The sequence below is a fragment of the Pteropus alecto genome, unplaced genomic scaffold (assembly GCF_000325575.1).
Source record: "Pteropus alecto unplaced genomic scaffold, ASM32557v1 scaffold433, whole genome shotgun sequence".
In the NCBI taxonomy this organism is placed as follows: Eukaryota; Metazoa; Chordata; class Mammalia; order Chiroptera; family Pteropodidae; genus Pteropus; species Pteropus alecto.
In genome coordinates, this window is record NW_006433953.1 from 564,602 (window position 1) to 580,563 (window position 15,962).

The 15,962-nt window shown below is 45.3% G+C and overlaps 3 protein-coding genes across 7 annotated transcripts in view; 1 reads left to right on the forward strand and 2 right to left on the reverse strand.

The window, feature by feature from the left end:
* TIMELESS (timeless circadian regulator) overlaps positions 1-2,181 on the reverse strand; it is a 22,756-nt gene extending 20,575 nt beyond the window's left edge. For 2 of the 3 annotated variants that reach the window (XM_015587067.2, XM_006908906.3), the window contains exon 1: positions 2,062-2,181. The gene's annotated coding sequence lies outside the window, so the exon portion shown is untranslated. The remainder of the gene's footprint in view (positions 1-2,061) is intronic. The other variant, XM_015587065.2, reaches the window with a different exon arrangement.
* On the reverse strand, positions 2,057-14,862 carry MIP (major intrinsic protein of lens fiber). 3 transcript variants are annotated; one of them, XM_025044688.1, is made up of 7 exons: positions 14,528-14,862; positions 11,471-11,583; positions 10,829-10,890; positions 6,547-8,186; positions 5,911-6,075; positions 5,399-5,479; positions 2,057-4,033 (listed from the first exon to the last, which is right to left on the reverse strand). In XM_025044688.1, the coding sequence occupies exons 4-7, from the start codon at positions 6,904-6,906 to the stop codon at positions 3,848-3,850; spliced, it is 792 nt and encodes a 263-aa protein (XP_024900456.1). In that variant the 5' UTR covers positions 6,907-8,186; positions 10,829-10,890; positions 11,471-11,583; positions 14,528-14,862; the 3' UTR covers positions 2,057-3,847. The 3 variants fall into 3 exon arrangements, with proteins under 3 accessions (XP_024900456.1, XP_024900455.1, XP_006908969.1); XM_025044687.1 differs by lacking the exon at positions 14,528-14,862 and adding an exon at positions 13,262-13,641 and having other exon boundaries at positions 2,285-4,033; XM_006908907.3 differs by lacking the exon at positions 10,829-10,890 and having other exon boundaries at positions 2,285-4,033.
* Positions 14,863-14,941: 79 nt separating this feature from the next.
* Positions 14,942-15,956, forward strand: SPRYD4 (SPRY domain containing 4). Its single transcript, XM_006908908.3, has 2 exons — positions 14,942-15,073; positions 15,408-15,956. The coding sequence occupies exons 1-2, from the start codon at positions 14,989-14,991 to the stop codon at positions 15,944-15,946; spliced, it is 624 nt and encodes a 207-aa protein (XP_006908970.1). The 5' UTR covers positions 14,942-14,988; the 3' UTR covers positions 15,947-15,956.
* Positions 15,957-15,962: the final 6 nt, after the last annotated feature.

Here is a 15,962-nt window from a genome sequence, read left to right on the forward strand (position 1 = left end):
TCCCTGCCTCAAGTCTTGTTCTCTTAACTCTATACAAAATATGGTTACCAGAGCCGGCCATATAACCACCCTGCCTAAATCTCAATGGATACATATGAACCTTCATAGTGATTATCTCTGGGGAGACCTGGTGGGGGGATGGGGTGGAGGGGTAGTATAGGGTAGAAGAAATATTTCTTTTACTTTAGTATAACTTAAATTACCATTGGCATGCACTACTATACAAAACTAAAGTTTCGGTGGATCCCAATGCCTACAATATAAAGCCCTTAATGATCTGCCTGCTCTTAAGCTTCCATCTCAAGATAGCCCTGTCTGGAATGCCCTTCTCTCATCCACCTATAGTCTATCCAATTATCTTTTAAGACTGCCCAAATGGTACTTCCTCCTGATTTCTCCATAAAGAAGTGACCTCTCTCTCCCTGGTGTGTGGATAGATTTCCATCATGGCATTTACAGCTCATGTGTGGACAGATTTCCATCATGGCATTTACAGCTCATGCTGCACATAATGCTTAAATAGATTGCTTAAAATGTCTGTCCCCCTCCATTAGTCTTAAATTCCTTGAGGGCAGGAATTGTTACTTATTCACCACTGACTTTTCAGACTAGTTACCGAATCAAAATTTATGGGAGGGGTGGGGGGGGTGGAGATAAGTGTGTTTTGAAAATGTGTGATTCTAACTCAATTCCCTGTTAACAAATTACACTAAAATATAAACTCCTCAGCTAAGTAATCATTGTGATAAGCACAAGGTAGATGCTCAACATAGGGTTTCTAAACGGAACTGAAGTAGAAAAGTCTCGAAGTTGAAGGAGGAAAGGTTGGGGCCGAAGATGTGGAGGCATCAGGACATCTCAGGATGGTGTGAGAAACTGTGGAAGGAGATAAGCTCACTCAAGAGCTCTGAGAGAGGTAAGGTAAGGAAGTCAGGTAGACTACTTTGTCACCCAGTAACTGCAGACTTATTTACATGTGTTTTCCCTTCCAGACTGTGAGCTCCAGACTGTGAGGGCAGGAACTCTGACCTAATCATCTCTATCCACTGGGCACTGAGCACAATGCACCATACATGTTAGGAGCTCAATATAAGGTTCCTGTGCCACAGATAATGGAAGTACAGTACTTCAAGGACACAAAGAAGTGACTACTTTGGCCTTAGGAGGGCTGGAAATACAGATTTTCAGAGGAACAAGTGAGCTCAGTCCTGAAAGAGAAGTGGCCAGAACTTCTAGTAGAAGAAACAGCAGGCACTCCGGCATGAAAGAGCACAATGCAGATACACCCTTTCCATGTGGCTGTAAGTTAAGTTCATAAATCAGGAAAAATTTTAGAGAGTTTTAAAAAATGAGGCTGAGGGTCAGGGCCAGACTATGAAAGGCCATGGACGCCCACCTACGGATTTAAGCCTGACTGTGGGTGGCCCAAAAGGAGTTTCAAATTTAATCTGAAATGGCCAGATTGATTTTATTTATAAAGATAACTCATGGCAGCATGAAAGACAGAGTAAAGAGAGACTCAAGGGCGGAAGCTTAAATGGTGGCTGATGGTCTGGCTAACAAACCCATGCGAAGGCTGTATTCTCCTTAAGACTTATACCAGAGGGAAAGGAAGAAAAGGAATGAAAAACTGTCCTATAAAAACCCGAGATTTAAGCCACGCGACCTGTGAATTCTGACAACTGCTGACCACCAAGCTGCAACCTGTTTCCTCAGGTCTGAACTGGATGGGGGCGTTCTGAAGTGGAAATGCCCTGAAATTTTCTGTTCTACTTCAGGGGTTCGAAGCCCCTTCCCATCACAGCCCCACCCTCGCGCGAAGACCAAACTGTGCGGAGTGGCGTGGGAAGGAGGGAAAGTCCCCGGCGAGAACCGAACGCCATGGCACTCACTTAGGGTGCAGCACGGTGGGGAATTGCGCGTGCGCACCCAAAGTGCGCGCCCCGCCCCTCCTGCCTTTAAACTCAGTGGCGGGAAAGAAGACCCAGCATCTCCCGAGTGCCCCGCAGCTCTGCAGGGATGCAGTCCACTCAGAGCTCTCTCATCCACACACTCACTCACCCGCTCCCCGCCGGTCCTCAGGATCCCCGAGAAGGCAGCGGTCCCCCCGCCCGCGGCTGCAGCTTTTCCCGCCACCAGATTGGGAGGGACCAGTCGCCTCCTGGTTGCGGGGCGGGGCGGGGCGAACCGGGCTGGTCCATGTGACCTCGAGCAGGCGGGGTGGTAGTGGTGATAAAGTAAGGAAAAGGGGAGCTGTCACAAGTACTGTTTTATCTGAGTCCATCTCCTACATTGAGCCAAAAATCACAACGCAATGAATTTTTTGCTGACTTAAGGTAATAGGAATCAAAACCCAATTAGAAGTGAATTTACAAACATTCTTCCCCTTCTCCTAGTCAAGTGGATTATTCCAAAGTCTTACAGGGTTGGTTAGAAAAGTTAGGCTTTATTTGGGAAGAAGTGCGGAATTGAGCTACAGGGAAGAGTGGTCTTTTGCGGGGCGGGGGTGTCTGTCATACTGGAAGTATAGGTTTAAAGCTTGCGAAGTATGCAGGAGGCTCCTAAAAGGAAGAGATCGACAATAAATATTCATTGATCACTTGAGGATCTCCTCTGGCCTGTGCTGAGATGAGTGTATTTTGCCAACAACAAAAGAAGATAGGGCTCGATTGAATAATTATCTCCTGAATTATTAAGTATTTGAATAGAAGGAATCAATTTCTGGGATAGGAGAAGAGTTAGAAGAGATTTGCTGAAGATGAAAGGACAGTTGAGAGAAAAGTGAAAAGACACAAAAAAGGAAAATAAAAAACTAGTGATAAAAGCAGCAAGATGCCGTTTGAAGAGTGTTTTGATCTGCTCTAACTAAATTAAAACTCAGGGTCAAAGCCCATCCCTCCTACACTCCCACCCGCCCCTCTGCCTTTGCTCCAGGCATCAATTTCCTGTTTTTGCCTTGGAGCTCTTCTGGGGCTTAAGTACCATCTGCCTAGCGGCCCCACTGGGAATGTCAGGCAGAACCCTTAAACTACTTGATTTTTCTAGATTCTAGGCTCACCCACCCTTTGTTTAGGTTGGGAGCTCACTGGCCCAGGCCCTCCAAAGAGATCCATCTTGCCAGAATGAACACAAAACCCAGCCAATGGATGTAGACAGGTTTATGTGGCTTTACAGAACAGTTCAAACCTCAGTGTTCACTTTTCTCAGAGCTACTTCCCCACCCAAGTCCCTGGGGCAAGCATCCCTGAGATAAGTAGGCTACACTTCTATTAACTTCCCTCAAACTTTTTGATACAATTGCATCCTGAACTGGGGCTAATACTTCTATTTCCTCTCTCTCTGCCCCTACCTGCTCTTCCCAACCCTTGGAATGCCTTAACTCCTTCACTTCTCTCCTTCTGTCTCCTCTGAGGAGTACTCCTTGCTTCCCAGCTCCCTCAGAAACCTAGAACCATACACTTGACTGGTCTTGGTTCCGTGTTCACCACACTGGGTTGGGAGAGGAAGGTATAGGATGATAGCTCTTTTCCCTTCCTTACCTCTCCTGCCATGCCCCCAAACTCAGACATAGCCACATTCACTCACATTCATACGCACAATCATGCACACACATCGGCGAAAAGAGGTGGGATGGGGAGGAAGGGAAGTTTGCACCAACCAGCTCATGAATGCAACTTGAAAGATTTCACACGGCAAAAGGAAAAAAAAAAACACGCACGTAAATTAAAAAATAAAGAAGTACATGCCCCTCCCCACAGTCTCTTTCTTCATCCAGGGGCTGGCTTAGCCCCTCCACGTCTCCACGTAAACCCAGAAGCTTCCTACATTCTCTATCCAACTGGAGCTTTTATAGGGCCTGGGTCTTCAGTTCAACAGGTTCCCCTGTGCCCTCTGGTTGTCCATTGGAGTCACTGGGCCTGGTACCCTTGAGAATAGACAGTCTCTCAGAAACACTCTTGAGCCGAGGGAAGAGAAGAAAGTCGTAGAGGAGACTGCCTAGGCCCCCTCCAATGATTGGGCCCACCCAGTACACCTGTAGGAAGAGGAAGGGAATAATCAGGCTTGGGGAGGAAATCAAAAGCAAAATGGCTCTTTTCCAAACTCCATGGATAGAAAACAGGCATCCTGCATTTGGCACATATAACTGGGCACTATTTAAGGGGAAATCAGTGCTGGTTAGTTTGTTTGGTTTAAAACTAGCCTGTTCCACTGCCTGCACCTCAAAATTCACCATTTCTTTTCTGACTCATCAAATTATTCCTTTATCCCACACCTTCTTAGGTATATTCTACCTGTTGTTACCAGTTTACACTAGTTTATATATTGCTTTGAAAAAAATTTTTAATTGTGATAAAATACACATAACAAAATTTACCATTTTAACCATTTCTAAGCGTGCAGTTCAATAGTGTTGAGTATATTCATGTAACATGTTGTGCAACAAATCTCCAGGACTTTTTCATCTTGCAAAACTGAAATTCCATATCTATTAAATAACTATTCCCCATTTCCCCCTCTCCCTGTCATCTACCATTTTGCTTTATATCAATGAATTTGACTACTCTAGGTACTGCAATAAGTGGAATTATACTATATTTGTCTTTTTGTGACTGCCTTATTTCGTTAAGCATATTGTCCTCAAGGTTCATCCATGTTGTAATGTGTGTTAGAATTTCCTTCTTTTTAAAGGTTGAACACTATTTTATGGTTATGTATATACCAAATTTTTTTTATTCATTCATCTGTAATGGACACTTGGATTGCTTCCACCTTTTGGCTATTGTGAATAATGTGGCTATGAAAGTGGGTATATAGCTTTGACAATGTTTTGGATTATTTTCATGTTTGTCTGACACATGGCCAAACATAGCCAGTTTTTACTGAGGACTCATTCCACATGAGATAAATATCTCACACGTAACTTTTACACTCACTTCTCATAACACCTCATTTTATAGTAAGGAAACTAAGGTGCAAAATGATTGAGTTCTTTGCCATAGTCACACATGAGGTTAGTAAAGTGCTAGAATTGGGATGAAATCCCAGCCCATTTGGGCTTATACACATCCTGACTTCTGAGAGTAGAAGTTTTGGTCTTCCTGTTCAGTTGTCTGTCCTCACAGTGCTTGTTTTGGAATCCAATAGACAGTTAGTAAAATTCCCTGACTAACTAGCAAAGGAACAATATGAGCAAGAGCTTCTCTTTCTAGCAAATTAATGAACCCTGCTCACACAGGCAGGCCAAACTCTGTGACAGCCAAACCCTGTGACAGCCTGCTTAGCTGAGTGCTGGTACAGCAGTTAACACATCCAAATGGAAAGCAGGAACCGAACCTGGAACCTGCAGTCCACACCCATCCAGGAGGGCTTCAGGATCTTGCCCCTCTCCCTCACTCACCCAGTGGTTGGTGAAGTTTCTGGTGAGAATGGCTGGAGCAAAGGAGCGGGCAGGGTTCATGCCTGCACCAGTATAATACATCTGCAAAAGACACAGTTGTAATTGAGCACTTCCCCCCAACTCCACCCCATTTTCTCTCCCCTCAATCCACATGCTCCTTAAGGCTGGCACCTTGCCTCCAGCCAGCAGCAAGTAGGGAAGGACAGCCACATGGGGTCCCACAATGGAGTGAAGGCACAGATGCTCAGTCTGAGGACAGACTATGGATCCACAGGCAAAGCCCACATCTATCCATGATGCATGCATTTCCACCTTGGCTTCAAGAAGGACTAGACACAGAAGTCACAAGAGAGAGAGGAATAAGCAAGTTTGATTCCTCTGTGCTGAGTGATACAGAGGGAGGTAGGTAATGTTTATATTTGACAGGTGAGCGGGAAGAACCCTTAAAAGTCAGGAAAGATTTTGGGGCCCTGGAATCCTTAAGTGAGAAGGTGCTCCCCTCTTCTGCTTACCCCAAAGAGGTGCCCCAGGGTGAGGGAGAAGCCAACAGCCAGGGCCACAGAGCCCAGGCGGCCATTCCGCCTCTCGTCGTATGTGGCAAAGATGCAGAGCACGAACTGGAGCGTCAGGAAGATCTCCACCGTGGTGGCTTGGCCCACACTCACCCCAGGGTGCAACTGGGCAAAGGAAAAAGAAAGGAGGCACTCGTTAGGAAGCCTCAAGACTTCCCAGGCAAGACCCTTTCTTATAGCACCAAGTCCCTGGAAAGGAAGGATAACACGACCCCTTTCATAGTAACCACATTTTTTCTTAATTTATCCTAATAATATTTCTTCATGTTGAAAATAATTGCACCCACTTATGCATATGCAGAAACTGAGGCCCCATAAGATAAAATACATTTCCTAAAGAACCTGTAAGGAGTTGGAAGAAAAGCTGGACTGGAACTCAAGTTTCCTGATTCTCATTCCAGGGCTCTATGCCTTCCTTATCCCTCCAAACCACTTGTTGATCCTCCCCATCCTGAAATAAACACACACACACACACACACACACAAATGTCCCAGACCCCCGGGGTACTGATCCACCCATACCAGGCAGGAAGTCAGGGCATCAAGTTCCCTCAGCCCCACTCAGCTGACCATTACCGTGTTAAGAGCTAGGTTTCCTCGGACGGCAGGCGGGGTAACACTATACAGCACAGCGGCCCCAGCCACGGCTCCCAGGAGTTGGGCTGCCATATAGCAGAAGGCACGGAGTAGGGACATCTGGGAGCCCACAAGGAAGGCAAAAGTGACTGCAGGATTGACATGGGCTCCACTGATGTGGCCCACAGCTTGCACCAGCGTAGCCAGGGCCAGGCCAAAGGCCAGCGCCACCTGCAGGACATGCAGGGGTCCAGGGGCCCAACGCAGTGAGGCCCCCAGTCCAAAGAAGACATAGAAGAGGGTGGCAAAGAACTCAGCAAATATGGCCCTCCAGAAGGAGGCTGACCGCAGTTCCCACATGGCAGGGGGGATGGGCTCAATGCCTGGGTCCCTGATACCCCCCTGGCCTGATCTGGGTGGCCAGTCCCCTTTATAGAGGACTCTTAATCCCTGGGAGGGGCAGGCTGAGGTGGCTGGCCCAGCCTCTTAACCCCTTCACAGCTGCAGAGGGCTGGGCCCACTCTCATGCATCAGATAAAGCTGCTGGATTTTCCCCTCCCTCTTCAACTGGGAGATGAGCAGAGTACTGGGTGTGAAGGTGGGGTTAGGGTCAGAGCTGGAGAGGCTCTGAAAGTAAGGGACCAAGAACAGGGGGCCTCAAAAGAGGCTGCCTTTCTTTTCATGTTAAAGTTGGAGTTCATAGCCTTGATCGACATCTATATTAGAACGTTCCTCAACAGTTTGGAAGGTCAGTCAAGTTGAGTTTATTTCATGAAGTATGAGACTGTGCTCCTGGGGGCCTCCAGGCTCCTCTGAGCTGGCCAGGGGTAAGGGTGGGGGTGGGGTCAGGAGTGGGGTCCAGCAGGGATGTTGGATAACTGAAGAGAATTCTTTAGTCCTCTGGGATTAGAGGGCCTTCTCCCATTGGCTGGTTTGGGCTGGAATCTGTGGACCCTGCAGCTCTGGGACAAGAATAGTTCTGCTGTGTCTGGCTTTCTCCTAGCCCTGGGTTCCCTACCCCCAACCCATGCCAGCACCTCCCTTTCTAAACTCTCAGCCTAGCCTTTTAAACCACAGAGACAGATAAGGGGAAGAGGTTATTTTCCATGGATAGGCTGGGAGTGGGGTTGGAGGGCTGGGGAGGGGAAAAGGGGTTAGTAGTTAAATCTCAGGATCGGCTTGTACTTCATCTTCTTTAACTCAAAAAGTCCTAGCGAGAAGTACTGAAAGGAAGAAAACTGAGTCATGGCTATGAAGCAATGGGAGGATCTAATGCCTCTTAATATGGCTGTGATCAGAGGACACTAGGCTCCTAAACCTTGATCCCTAGGGAAAGGTTGGGGCGAGGGTGTCTGGGGAAGCAAGCTGGTCAAGGAAAGAGAAAAGGACAAAATGGGAAGGAAAGCTTGGGGAAAGAGGTTCGTTTGTACTCAGGCTTGGTTAATGAACTTGGAACCTAGAGGTGGGGGCTGTGTGGTGGTGGAGAAGGCAGAATGGGTCACACTGGTAAGGTCCACCATCTTTGTATAGTGGCAAGTCATAAAGGCCACAAGCTTATCCCGAGAAGCATCAGAGGAGAACAAAAATTTGAAGGACAGGCCTGCAATATTAGTGCCCAGCATTGGTCCCATCCAGTACACCTGTGGAGAGAGAAGAGGAACACAGATCAGGGCCTATGCTCCTCTCCTCTTCCAATATCCAGCTTAGGGATGGACAGAAAGAGTTACAGCTCATCTAACCCATCCACATGCAGGAAGAGTTGCTGAGAACAGGTCAGAAAGCACCCAAGGGTACTGTAGCTCCCAATTCCATGGAAGCAGAACAATCTATCAGAGGTCTTTAGAGTCTCTTGTATCCTAGAAGCCTAACCAATCTCCTAACTTCAGGCACCATAACCCCTACTGCATCTCATCCAGTGATACTCCCAGGTCCCAGTACCACCACTGGCTCCATTGTGGGACCCTATGCGCAGGGTTCATACTGCTTCCAGAAAAGGAGAGAAGATAGCACCTCATGGTGTTAAGAGCAGAGAACTTGGCAATAGATACTTTGATTCAGATGTAGATGGGGATGCAAAGGTCCAGAATTAGTTATGACTGAGTGTTGGTGAGGGTCTAATTGGAATAATCACTTTGGACACAGTATAGCACCATCCTGTAAAGATAAACACATTCTTTCTACCCAGGAATTTCACTTCTCACTTATATACACAAAAGAAACTTTTCTAAACCTCCACCAGGAGACATGTACAGGAATGTTTAGAGCAGTACTGTTCACAATAGCAAAAAACTTGAAGCAATTCAAATGCCCATAGACAGGAAAATGGAAGAATAAACAGTGGCATGTTCACACAATGGAAAAGTATTCAGCAGTCAAAAAGACTGAACCACCACAGTGACTCGGAATAATAGGGATGAATCTTAGCAATAAAATATTTTTTAAAAGTCCCAAAAGACTACATATGGCATTATAACCTTTTCATAAAATTAAAACAATCTAAAATGAAAATATGCTTTTCAGAATACTATAGAGATGAAACTACACACAAACACACACACACACACACACACACACACACACACACACACACACACACACACTCACACACACCCACAGAGCAAAGAATGATGAAAAGGATTCAGAATGATGTTTACTTTGGGTTGGGGAGGCAAGGAGACAGAGTGGAATATTTATGTATATATGTGTAGATTTCTGTAAGTTGTTTGTTAAGGTTGTAGTTTTTCTGTTGAGTGTATGGTTAATAATGATGCTTAATTATTATCTAAAAAAAGCCTAAGTAAGTGGGAGCCAACATATATAGGACAACAAGGAGGGGAATGTCATGAACAAAGGACTATTCTGTGCACTTGAAATCTATAAAGGAGAGCAGCAACTAAAATCCAGGCTTTACTACTTTCTAGGTGGAGAAATTATCCCCTCTAGAGATAAACTCCAGGAGGGCAGTGATGTGTCTGATTTGTTCACAACTGCAAACCATATGTTTGACACATAGTGGGCAGTAAATAAATATTTGTTGAATAAATTAATATAAGCTCTCTGAACCTCAGTTTCCTAGGGATCAAATAAGATAACATAGATAAAGGCCTAGTATATGCCTGGCACAGAATAAAACATTTAATAAATAGGAGCCATTGGATGAGGGTTTTATTCACAGGAATGGATTATCTCTAATTACCAACCCTACAGCCTCTTATAATAAGAGACAGAGGGCAAAAAGCAGCTAATTTGGTGCCTTTGTAGACACCAAATAAAACAGTTGGATTTCCTTATTCGAAGCTACCAACCTCCCCCTTTAATTCCTCATCAAATTTGACAAGAACTCCTTGGAGACCTGAACTCCAGCCTATTTCTTTTCATGCCAGCCTCTTTTCTTAGTGGGATGCCAAACTTTCAAACTAGAGATGAGCTCTCGAAAACTCACTTGAGTTTTTGCACTGATTTATATATAAGCAGCATACTCAATGTTTTCTATTAGCCATGTTCTTTAAAGAAAAAATGAAGCTATGTCTCCCTAGAAGAGTAGAACCCAGCCTTCCCCAAGCCCCCTGCTTAGTGTGGGTGGGGTTCTTACTGATGCCAGTGCTCCAGCAGTCATTGAAAGACCCACCACCAGGCTGCCTGGCCTACTGCCTCTCGTCACTGCTGGTGAGCCACAGCAAACATGGTGAATGCCAGCTGGAGAGTAGAGAAAACCTTCATGCTTAGAGCCTGGCCTTTATGACCCCTATTGCTCACCTAGAGGAGACCAGAGACTCTAGGATAAAGGGTAAGACACATAATCCCTCTCACTACCCCCAGGCTCCACTATCCACCAAAGCAGCTTTGGGGAAATGGTCTGCAGCAAGTCACTTAAGTTACTGAGTTGCTGAGCCTAACTCATTGGTCTATTGGTAGCCTATTGAAGATGGCATAATGAGAAGATGCACAAAACAGGGTGCCCCTGTTTTATTCCTTCCTTAAAGTCTTATCAGCCATCTATCCTCATTACCTACCCAGTGCCACCCTACTCAAGGAGGGGAGCTGCAGCTAACTTAATTGACCAGTTAGGCGGCAGCTGCCTGGGGCAGGAGCTTACAATGGCTTCTGTTAACCAGAGGTGCTGACAGTAAAGGTAGAGAGAGACTCATCCTTCCACTCCCTAATTATCTTTATGAATCTGGGTTTGAGGAGTCAAAGAGGTAAAGAAGAAAAGCTCCCGGGATGATCTGGAAGACAACAATGATTGTAGGGAAGGCAAGGTAAAGATATCCCACTCGCTTACTTGAAACAGAGTAAACCAGTGAGAAGGTAGCAATGCTGAACTGGCAACTCAGTCGTTGGAATCTGCAAAGGAAAGTGCCTTGAGGACTTTTCTGGGAGTACAGGGGATTCCTGGGGTCAACATTCCTAGGATCATCCAAGACACATCCAAGTTCTTAGTCTTCCCTTCTGGTTAGCTGTTCACTTTTTTTTTTTTTTTTTTTTTTTTTGCTATCACTCTATTCCACTCTTGTATTTGAGATTGCAAAAAATGTTTTGCTCTAGATTCTCTACCTTTCTTCTGGCCTTAAGTACGCATACAAACATTTTTGAAGTTTTTTCCATTAAGAACCATGAAAATGGAGAAAAAGGATTTATAAAATAACAAACTTGGTATCGTTATTTTAAATCTCATGGCTTGTAGTAGTAATTATCCTGGAGTCTCATCTATCTCTATACTTAATTGAGTTATCTCTTTATTATTAATGATCGGCCTTTCAAACTCTATATTCCTGGGCCTAGTGATCCTAACTTTACTCTCCCCTTCAATAGAGAAGGCCCCATTTCTCAGTTCCAGAGAGGTGCCATAGGGAGCATGATCCATACTACTACGGTGCAAATGAGTCTATAAAGCTCAGGGAATCTTCATGCAGAGCTGTCTTACTTTGTTTCTCCACAGTGGGTCCCACGTGATTACTATAACCACTTCTGAGGTTGTCCAGGAATGACTCACCACCTTTCTGAAGCAACTTCCTAGCCAGCCCATATCATCAGGACCTAAAAAATAACCCAGGTTTGAGTTCCATAAAAATATTTACTTTGTTGTATATACAGGATTGTATGAGGACCAAATGAGATATGCCCAAGTAATACACACTTTAATTGCCCTAAATCAAAGTGTAAATGAACTGATTCATGAATTAACCAGATATAAACATAATTTATGATTATCAAGCATTGAACATCTCTAGCAATTACAATGTGGTTGAGTAGAGTCATGGTACTGAGGGGTTGGGTAACCATCCATCTTTGCTTCCACTATGTGGAATCTCTATCCCAGCTCCATACTCAGAATGCCAGGTCAGCATGTAACCCAGCTCCATTGTGTGGACAGTTTCTGTAGGACAAAGGCCCCAGCGTAGCACAAACCAGGCTAGCAGCCCCTTTGGCTAGCTCCTGAGGGCCCCCCTTCTCTCTCTTTCTCTGGTTATGCTTTGCTGACTGCTGACTTCTGGCAAAGTCCAGAACAATCCCCAAGCTCTGAGCGCATCATCTCTCTCCCATCCATAGTTAAGGGCTCCAATTAGCACTTAGATCAGGCCAGGGCCCCTATGTTAGAAATGGGGGAAATCCAAGAAACAGAGTGAAAAATAGATCGGTCCATCCTGTTCTTGCCTCCTTCTCCCCTTCTTTTTCTATGGAGTCAGGTACAACCCCAAGCCAGGCCGACCAATGCTCACTATGGGTCAGGTCCTATTCTAAGTACTTCATGTCATCTCAGGTACTGGGATTCCCTAGGACTGCACTTCAGTTTACTCCCACTTATTCTAGTTTACACCCTCTCCTTGAATGACTTCACCTATGCCCACTTCTCCCTTGAAATCTATGTCTATATATGTACAGAACATTTCACCTGGGTATTCAATAGACACCTCAAATTCAGCCTGCCCCAAACTGAACTATCTTCCTCCCATCAAAATATGCTTTTCCTTCTGTATCCCCTCATTAAGTCAGAAACCTATACATCAGCTTTCCTTCTCTCATCCTCTCACTCCCACTAAGCTCCATCAATTTTTCTTCTTAGCTTGAGCCCACACTGTGTCTCATCTGAGATCTCTAGTGCCCTCGGACCCTGTTTGACCATTTCTAGTCTCATCCTCTCCAATTCATTCTCTATGTTGCTGCTAGCTTTATCATTACAAAAGTACCCTAATTTGCCATTTCCCTGTATTCCCTTCAACAGCTCTTGAATGCCTGAAAGACGTTCTTATCATGGCATACAGGCCTCTTCATAATCCAGCCTCAGCTTTTCCAAACTCTCTCCTTATCTCCCCAGCATTAGATTCAGGCAATATTATGCTTCTTATGGTTCCTATAACACCCCACTCTGTTTCATAATCCAGTGCTTTAGCCTAAGCTGTCTCCTATACTTTGAATGCCTTTTCCCATTTTTGTCTGTCAAGTAAAATTCTATCACTTCCTAATTATTATGCATGGAAATGTTAAGAATTAATTACTTGTTCATTAGCAATGAGGCAGATAAATTATCTGAATGATGTAGGTGAGTTTATCAGATGGATAGTCAGCCTGTAAAAGTGAAGTAATGAAAGAGATGATAGGCAAGAAAAACTATTTGCTCCAGCTCTCACAACCAGGATGGAACCAAAGGAGAAATCCTACAGAAACACAATCCTGGAACTTTCCTCTCATTATTACCAAAATGCAAAGTACCTACAGAGCAGGATTTTTCTGAAGGAAATCTCTCCTCCCTTTGCTCCTAGGTTTAGAAGGAAACCTTTCTCACACTTTAAGCGGGATTTAAAAGGCTGGGCCAGGTTGACCCCTGGTGGAAGGAATGAGCTACTGCACTCCAAGAATGTGGGCACAACACTCCCTTTAGAGTCATTCCTTCATTCATTCAAAAACAATGAACACTTAACTCTGTACTACTGGGAATACTGAGGCCCTGGGGTACAGAGAACAAAGGATTTAATGCCCATTCTTATAAATTCACCATCTAATGCGTGAGCTAAGTAGCTGGGTAGCTACAGCTACCTCTTTAAATGTTCCCTTGGAAGCACCGGGGAGAATGGGAGACCACATAGAAGCCCAATGCAGTAGTCCAAGGGAGAAATAAGATGATAGGGATTTAGTGACAATCATATATGTGAGATGAGGGAGACAAAGAAGTCAGAGACTTCCAGGTTTCTGGCCTGGGCAACTGGCTGATTATGGGTTGCAGCTCATAAAGTCAGGGAATCCAGGACGTTTCTTTAGGAAAAGGTAGCTTAGTGTATGTATCCTGTTGCAGCTGCCAATGTTCTCAACTATCTCCCCAATGGACTGTAGACCTTCGAAAAGAGGGATTGTGTTTTATGAGAAAAAACGAAGGTAGATGGCAGTTATATCATGTAAAGCCTTAGATCATGCGAGAGAATTTGACAAACACATTTAAAGATTTAAGTTGGGGAGTGGCATGATCATATTTGTGATTTAGAAATATCCCTGACTGTAATGTGGACACTGGATTAAAGCAGACGGATGGAAATTGGGAGACAAGGTTAGAAGCCACCCCATTAGAAAGAGAAAGCCTCAGTTGAGGCCAAGGATGACAGTGGCCTGTATTGGTGCCACCTCCATAGGAACGGTGGTTGGAACTCTGGGGTGTGGGAAGAGTTTTTCTTTAATTTTTTAGGCCCTTAAGGATCTAAAATAACTTTGAGGGATAGGAGCATGGAGATGGGATGTTGATATTGGGCAAGCCAGCAGAGCCTTGATAAGCACACCGACTGAAAAATTGAAAAAGCAGGGATGTAGCACCTCAAGCAGATGAGAATGTTAAATGTAGGCCCTCCATAATCAACTATCTCACACCTGTTCCACTCTGAACCAAAACAGTGATACTTTTGGTTAAGCTGGAAAAATCGAATATTGAATTAACCACTCTATTCTCAGACCTGAAAATACAAAACCAACATTTACAGTATTTAATATTACTTACCCACTGGTTGCTATTTGTCAACCTGTATTCTAGACTATTCTCTCATTTAATTGTCACTAAAGTCTGACAGCTAGATATTTTTCTTGTTTTATAAGACCACTAAGGCTCAGAGAACTTAGGTGATTTATCCAAAGCTACACAGCGGAGACGGGTTAGAATCCAATTATTGTTTAATTCTGAAATCACCTTTAACTATCTTGTTAAACCATTTCTCTAAAGGTCCTATTTAGTTAAAATGTAAGAAGCATTCTTTTCCGCAAAAAAAAAAACTGAATAAACTGTAACAGCCACCACCGGAACCAGAGCGGAACTCCTAAAAATGGCGGCTCCCTGCTGGGCCCTGGCCCCCTTACGTCATCACACTGCGCTAGCGTCTCTCGCGCACTACGTGCGAGCGGAGCAGGCGGGCCGATGGCGGGGTCTCAGGCCAGAGGGCGTGCCCTGTTCTTCCGCGGCGTAAGATGGCGCTACCCTTTGCGTGTTCGTTCTGTTTGTACCGCTGGGGAGCCAAACGATTAGGGGTTGTTGCCGCCGAAGCCCGCAGAGGTAGGATTATCTCCTTTTACTCTCTTTTACCTCCAAAATGGTTTCCGCCTATTATTCCCGGACCCCACCTCGGGTCATTCCCCCTTCCTTATTTGCGTTGGTCTTGAGCTTCCAAACCTGAGACGCTCCACTGTCTGGTTTCTTTAAAACCCTGGGCTTCTCCTGTCCGAGCTTTCGGCTTCTTGGGCTGCCCCCACTCTCTTGCCCTCTTGATATTCTGATTCTCCTCTGTTTCTTCGTGATCTGATGACTGCCTGCTTCAGATCGGAATCTGTTATATCATTAGTTCTAGAGTTTTAACCCCTATCATCTAGTCTCTTTGCTCTGCCCACAGGCGTCAGTTTCAGACTGGAAGAAAAAACCGCCCACAGCAGCCTGGCACTCTTCAAAGGTGACACAGGTGTCAGATATGGCATGGTGGGATTAGAACCCACCAAATTGGCTCTGAATGTAGAGCGCTTCCGGGAGTGGGCAGTGGTGCTGGCAGACACAGCCGTCACCAGTGGCAGACACTACTGGGAAGTGACAGTGAAGCGCTCCCAGCAATTCCGGATAGGAGTGGCAGATATGGACATCTCTCGGGATAGCTGCATCGGTGTTGACGATCGTTCCTGGGTGTTCACCTATGCCCAGCGCAAGTGGCACACCATGTTGGCCAACGAGAAAGCCCCTATTGAGGGCATTGGACAGCCAGAGAAGGTGGGCCTGCTCCTGGAGTACGAGGCCCAGAAGCTGAGCCTGGTGGATGCGAGCCAGGTCACTGTGGTCCACACACTACAGACAGATTTTCGGGGTCCAGTGGTGCCTGCCTTTGCCCTTTGGGATGGAGAACTGCTGACCCACTCTGGGCTTGAAGTGCCTGAGGGCCTCTAGTATCGCTGAAGTCCCT